Source organism: Rutidosis leptorrhynchoides, chromosome 2 (assembly GCF_046630445.1).
Source record: "Rutidosis leptorrhynchoides isolate AG116_Rl617_1_P2 chromosome 2, CSIRO_AGI_Rlap_v1, whole genome shotgun sequence".
In the NCBI taxonomy this organism is placed as follows: Eukaryota; Viridiplantae; Streptophyta; class Magnoliopsida; order Asterales; family Asteraceae; genus Rutidosis; species Rutidosis leptorrhynchoides.
Genome location: NC_092334.1, coordinates 110342345 through 110350156, shown reverse-complemented (window position 1 = coordinate 110350156; position 7812 = coordinate 110342345). Strand labels below are relative to the sequence as shown.

General features: G+C 35.1%; 1 protein-coding gene across 1 annotated transcript; it reads right to left on the bottom strand.

The window, feature by feature from the left end:
• Positions 1-2660: 2660 nt before the first annotated feature.
• LOC139891295 (zinc finger CCCH domain-containing protein 20-like) lies at positions 2661-3988 on the bottom strand. The gene has a single exon (XM_071874249.1). It carries the CDS (start codon positions 3925-3927, stop codon positions 2953-2955), a length of 975 nt encoding a protein of 324 aa, XP_071730350.1. The 5' UTR covers positions 3928-3988; the 3' UTR covers positions 2661-2952.
• Positions 3989-7812: the final 3824 nt, after the last annotated feature.

The following is a 7812-nucleotide window of genomic DNA, read 5'->3' as shown; positions in this document are numbered from 1 at the left end:
AAGCCTAACGGCAGGCCCAACACGTTAAACCTCACCCATCAAAACATATATGTACGAAGACGAAACCCCTATCCAACGACACACCGTTAATTAACATCCGATCGAACACTGAAATGTCCCCCACTTTCCTAACCCAAATTTGTCTATACCATATCGTGAATATGTTTGACAGAAGTTGACTCCATAAACACAAAGAACGAGCCAATATTCCCTAACTAGCCACATTAAACATGTTCCCGAAGCGACCGCCCACCATTGAAATGTTATCAACCGGGGTGTATTTACCTGGAATACCCTAACTTCGATCCACAGATACCAAACAAAAGACCCAGTCTTCGGAGAAAATGGAGTAACCAACACAAATACATCGGCGATGGAAGCAAGATTAAGAACCTTATCAAAACACTCTTCGTCGAGGCACACAATAACGCAACTAAAAACTCCTAATTTACTCATGTGTGACACAAGAGCTTTCCGATAAAAAAAATCTTATAATCTTAACCTCCGAGAGGGGAGTCTTGTCAACAACAAGAATGCTAAACTTGAGACAATCCACCATGAACTGGTTGTGAGCTGCATTACAACGCAAATGGGACCCACAAAGTGCAACCTCCGACCAAATGAAGTCCCGTGACTCACGCCGGGAGGGCCAACCCACATACATGGGTATGCCAAAAGCCATTGAATCGTTCAGGAATTAAAAACAATTGCAGAACTAGGAGAGTCGTGTGACACAAAAACATACCTTCTAAACGGCTAAGATTTAACATTGGAGATATAACCCACCTTCCAAAACACACTTTCTAGCATAATAATGTCACACTCTTTAAATGAAAACTGAAAATCCATTATCCACACTGGATTCAAAAGCTTTAAGAGATCCTAGCGTCGTACTAGAATCATTTCCTTTTTTGTCAACACCATTGCGGGAGTCACATGTGCCATCAACAGAGCGAAATAAGTTCGAGAAGGATGCTTGTTCTTGGATAATTGAATATATTACATTTGTATTTATTGTTCATGTCCATTAACACCATCCTACCATCAAGTTTGAGCTGGCCACTCTTTTATGATCCATAGTTTCAGACACATGTTCGATTTTGATTCATTTTTAATGAACATGCAAAAGTTATATACGGAGTATGTTGTAAGGAAAGCTCGCGACGTAAATTCAACTCACTGAACGAGCGTTGAACTTCGAAGTAGACATTCAAGGTCCTAGTGCAAGATATAAGAAAGATATTTCAAATGAACGTTAAAGGGTCATTGATCTAGTAATATCAAGTTACCCTCTTTAACAAACAACTTATGAGTTCAAATTTAGAAGTCGACAACTTTAATATTGTATAATATTAGTTAAAATTCATCTGAAATGTATTCGACCTGTTAAAGAGAATTCAGTTTTCATAACATCTTCAACAGCCCTCCGTATATCATATAAGAAGTATCATATCATATATCATATAAGACGTATCTTATCATATACGGAGTATGTATTTGTATAAATATAAATAAATACGTCTTCCGTCTCAATTTAATAGTCTACAAACAAAAGGATACTCAGTATAATAAATATCATTATCACACTAATTTTTATTTAGTATATAATTTTAACTTTTACTATTTTTAAATATCTTTTATTTTAAATGCATTTATCTATTTGTGAAATTAGACTATTAGCTAGTCCGGACCGGCCCGCGCGTTGCGGCAGGGGCTTTCGGGCTGCGTATTCATATTTAACGTAGCGTTGTGTATTTACAGAGGGGAACACGACCCGTGTGTTATGCGCCGTTTTAGATGTTCTGTTAAGTGTTTTTTAAAAAATATCCGTTTCGAACGTAGTTAGTTTTGTTTTGTTCGATAAATTTTTTCGAGTGTAAAGGTGCTGTCGGAAAAATTTAACTCGCGGCGAGCAGAAAGATACGGGCTGTCGTGTTTAGCGTTTTTTAAAAAGTGTCCGTTTCGAACGTGCTTAGTTTCGTTTTATTCATAAAATTATTTCGAGTCTGACGCTGCTGTCGAAAAAATTTAACTCGTGGCGAGAGGGAAGATACGGGTTGTCGTTGTGTTTAGCGTTTTTTTAAAATTTGTCCGTTTCGCGTATCGTTAGTCCCGTTGGGTTCGTAAGATTTTTCGTAATTGAACGGTGGTTTCGAAAAAATTTAACACGCACCGAGCGAGAAGATGGAGCCCGTTATAAATTCGGGTGGAGTTATTTTCTTTTATTTTAATAAAATTATATATTTACATTTTTAACCCCTGAGAAAGTGTAAACTTGAGGGGTCGTTGTGTAAATATAATCAACGTCGAGGGACCGTTTGTAATGCGAATACAAATTCAAAACTACAATCCAAATTAACTAAATTAACTAGAACTAAACCCACCACATTTAGTACTAAAAAAACTACAAAGAAACCCACCACATTTTTAATTTAAAACAATTTAATAAGACAAAAAAAAAAATATATTATATTGACACGAAGAACTAAATATTTCCATAAAACGTCATTTTATAAAATGGGTTGTCAATTTGAAACATTTACAATTTATAGCAATAGAGACAAGATGCTTTTAGCCCTTGTTCACAAAAGAGGTGATTTTACACCGGTTTCCTAGACCATGAACATCGAACAATGTCTCATTTAACATAATAATACACATTAAAAAAAACTTGCAATATTTCATTAATCGGATAAACAACGATTTACAACAAATAAAAATCGTAAAAAATAACCAGCTACATAGAGATTAGTCTTTTGTGTCACCATTATACACACCTCCAAATCCAAAACCAGAGATTAATCACTTTAAATCTCTTTTTGAGTTTTTCCCCCTAATTTTAAGCAACGTAAACATGTAATAATAATCAACATCAGCTATTAACATCATCAATATCAATATTCACATAACAATAATCAACCCCAAATTCAATCTCATTTTTCAACCCCGAGTTCAGTAGTCCGAGTCATCTCGACCAGCCAACGAGTTCTCTCGACTCAGTTTCGCATATAACTTTGCCCTAATATCCTTCCCCGATTCCACTCTCTCCATCACTGGCTCTTCCTCGTTCATAGTTTCCCATAAATCAAACGGATTAACACATGACCGGGTCGGTTTACGGGTCGGGGTGGACGGTAAGCTGGCAAAACAGGGTCGAAGTGTGGACATATTACGGGGAGACCCGAAGCCGGAACCATTCAACCTTACACCGTTACCGATTTGCATGTTACGTACGGATGACGTCAGCTCGTTGACCGAGTTTTGACCGATTGGGGACATCGGCGGTGAGCACGACGGCGGGTACATGGTTGACGTCGGGGATGTTGCAAATGAGAATTTTCCAACGAGCGAGTCGAGACTGAGTCGACTTGGAGACCCGTCGTACGAATCGAGATGACTCGGTCCGGATTGACTCGGTGGCAGAACTCGAAGCTGATCAGGAGTGTGAGCGAAGAAACAAATCCGACGGCGACAGTTAACGCCGTCTTTACACGGCTGCGTACGATAGCGAGAGGGGTGAAGCCAACACTCGAATACGCCGTGAGCGTACTCGCACGTGTCACCTCTATGGCACGTGCCTTTACGGAAATCCGGGCACGGGTTACCGGAATAATGAAACTTTCTCGGGTCACGACGTCGTGCTTTTTCACCCGGGTGAGCGTACGGACACTCAGTCCAGTCATGTGACCTGCCACGTGCACATCTCTTAACTTTAAAATCATACATACGGAAATGGTCGTTTGAGTATGCGTCGAGGGAAATGTTGATATCGTCGTTGTCCAAAACGTCGTCGTATGGCAACAATTCGAGGTCGTCGTAGGGTGAAGGTAAATTGGTGTGATGGTAGTCCGTTGGTTCGGTGGCCCATGGAGGAACTTGGACCGTTGGATTGGAGTGAAGGGTTTCTCTTCCTATGAGCATCATCATGTTTTTTTTTTTTCTTTTGTTTCTGTAGTTTTGTTGAATTGTTGATGGCTATTGAAAGTTGGAATGGGGGCTCAAATATAAACCGACTATTTAACTATGGTTAAGTTAGAAAATGACCTTGGTGTTAGGTTAGGGTAAATATCTTGTGAAAGAATGGGTAGTATGACTGGCTGTGATGGTTTTAGGTCACGGTATATAATGAAGCATGAAGTGCAAATATCATGAATTTATGAATTATTAATAGAAAAAGAATCGATAATAAAAAATAAAAAAAACAAACAAAAAAACAAAAAAAAAACAAAAAAAAACAAAATCTCCGTATAAAAAAATATTCCAACTTGGTTTAGTTTAATCATTTATTTAGGAATTTATGATTATGATATTTACATTTATCTTTACGATGGGTCGGTTATTACTTTACCCATGGTTTACAACTTTAGAAAGCAAGTATGTGATGGTATTTGTTGTGTTTCAAACGATTTCTAATATTATTTATTATTAATGTATGATAGAATAACATGTATGTAAAGAATTGTCAAAAATTTAGTTGTGGATATTGTAAAGTTATTAGTAGAAAATGAAAAAACAACAAGTGATATCCAAATTTCACTTTAATAAGGGTTTACATTAACATGTTTTTTTTTTTTTTTTTTTTTTTTTTTTTTTTTTTAGAACGACAATTTTATCGAATCCTTTCGTTTACCACTCATACATCCGTTAGTAACAAACTCCTCACATCCATCTTGCAAAACGTATCCGAAATTCTTTAAGTTAACTGCTTGGCCAGCACAGATTGAAGGATAACAGAAGCACAACCTTGAAGAAAACTCCCCTCAAAATTTGAACCTGCACCTATTTTTTCAAATATATGGACTTAGAACCAACTAAGACTTTTTATCACTCAACAATAGTTCGGGGGTAACATGTATTTTTTTAAAAAATTGGCTTTTGAACTGCTTTGCAAGCGAACTAATCTTAGGATGACTGTCACTTTTGGTCTGTCCAGAGTCATTGTGGGTAAACCTCCTGTGACCGCAAGAGAAATTAATTTTTGGCAAAGTTACTCCCGTCGTCCTTCCAACTTTATTTTTACGTTCGTCGTCACTGCACTTGCATTTTATAACTTATGTCGTCCTTCTGTTAACTGTCCGTCTCTTTCCTCCGTTAACCTTCAGCATGTGTCAAACATGTTGTGACGTCCCGTACAAAATCAACATGTACGGATCATCATCAACAGGATCATTACACGGTTACAACACTATATGTTGTTTAAAAACAAGTTTTGCATTCTTGAAAAGATAACGTCAAATATTTTACAAAAGATAACGTGCTTCTACGAATAGAAAGCATTAACATAAGTACATGATACTAAAATCATTACAAAGCCATTGTTCAAAAATAAAAGTTTCATGATTGAGACATCTCTAAACAATGCAGCGGAAGTCTAACACAGTGTGTCTATAACAGCAAGTCTAACAGCGGAAGCAACAACGTCTAAGCACCTGAGAAATAACATGATTTAAAATGTCAACACGAATGTTGGTGAGCTATAGTTTTTGTAAACAACGATATAATGTAGACCACGAGATTTCGTATTAAAAACAGTATGAAAAGTATATGCTTATCCGTGGGCACCCGGTAACTAACTTAACGTAAAAATAATATATTATGAAATGTCCCGTTCATATTGATTATAAACGTTTCATATTAATTGATTTTTTTGCGAGGTTTTGACCTCTATATGAGACGTTTTTCAAAGACTGCATTCGTTTTTAAAACAAACCATAACCTTTATTTTATCGACAAGGTTAAAAGGACACCACCTAGATTATCAAGAAATGATAATCTAAAAATATCACACTTACACACGACCAATACATATTGGTTTACAATATTAATATGTTACAGCAAAGTAAATCTCGAATGCAGTTTTAAACAATATTATACAAGCATGCTGACACCAAATCTTGTCCATATTTTAGCATGCAACAGCGGAAGCTCTTAATAATCACCTGAGAATAAACATGCTTTAAACATCAACAAAAATGTTGGTCAGTTAACCTATATATATATATATATATATATATATATATATATATATATATATATATATATATATATATATCAAATCGTAATAATAGACCACAAGATTTTATATTTCAATTCACATCCCATACATAGAGATAAAAATCATTCATATGGAGAACACCTGGTAACTGACATTAACAAGATGCATATAAGAATATCCCCATCATTCCGGGACATTCTTCGGACATGATAAAAACGAATTCGAAGTACTAAACCATCCGATACTTTGAATGGGGTTTGTTAGGCCCAATAGATCTATCTTTAGGATTCGCGTCAATTAGGGGCCAGTTCCCTAATTCTTAGGCTACCAAGCAAAAAGGGGCATATTCGGCTTCGATCATTCACCCATATAATGTAGTTTTGATTACTTGTGTCTATTTCGTAAAATATTTATAAAACTGCATGTATTCTCATCCCAAAAATATTAAATTTTTAAAAGTGGGACTATAACTCACTTTCACAGATTTTTACTTCGTCGGGAAGTAAGACTTGGCCACTGGTCGATTCACGAACCTATAACAAATATGTACATATATATCAAAGTATATCCAAAATATATTTACAACATTTTTATTACGTTTTAATAATTTGAGTTTGTTAAGTCAGCAGTCCTCGTTAGTAACCTACAACTATTTATCCACAGTTAGATCTACAGAAATAAGGCAATATATATTATCTCGAATCAATCCACGACCCAGTGTCTACAAGTCTCAGACTCGATCACAACTCAAAGTATATATATTATTTTGGAATCAACCTCAACCCTGTATAGCTAACTCAAGCATTACTGCATATGGAGTGTCTATGGTTGTTCCGAAATATATATATATATATATAGATGGGTCGATATGATATATCAAAACATTGTATTCGTGTCTATGGTATCCCAAGATTACATAATATATGTTAGAATACATGTATAATACAATATAAGTTAGTTAAGTTATGATTTGTATAGATTTGTTACAAATTTCACGTAGCTACAACAAGCAAAATTATCCAATCTTGTTTTACCCATAATTTCTTCGTTTTAAATCCGTTTTGAGTGATTCAAGTTGCTATGGTTTCATAATGAACTGAAATTTATGAAACTAAACAGAAAAAGTATAAGTTTATAGTCGGAAATACAGGTTACAAGTCAATATTGTAAGAGGTAGTCATTTCAGTCGAAAGAACGACGTCTTGATGACCATTTTGAAAAACATACTTCCACTTTGAGTTTAACCATGATTTTTGGATATAGTTTCATGTTCATAAGAAAAATCATTTTTCCATAAGAATAACTTTTAAATCAAAGTTTATCATAGTTTTTAATTAACTAACCCAAAACAGCACGCGGTGTTACTACAACGGCGTATGTCCGGTTTTACGGTGTTTTTCGTGTTTTCAGGTTTTAAATCATTAAGTTAGCATATCATATAGATATAGAACATGTGTTTAGTTGATTTTAAAAGTCAAGTTAGAAGGATTAACTTTTATTTGCGAACAAGTTTAGAATTAACTAAACTATGTTATAGTGATTACAAGTTTAAACCATCGAATAAGATAGTTTTATATATATGATTCGAATGATGTTATGAACATCATTACTACCTCAAGTTTTGTGGATAAACCTACTGGAAATGAGAAAAATAGATCTAGCTTCAAAGGATCCTTGGATGGCTTGAAAGTTCTTGAAGTAGAATCATGACACGAAAACAAGTTCAAGTAAGATTTCCACTCGAAATAAGATTGTTATAGTTATAGAAATAGAATCAAAGTTTGAATATGAGTATTACCTTGTATTAGAAAGATATC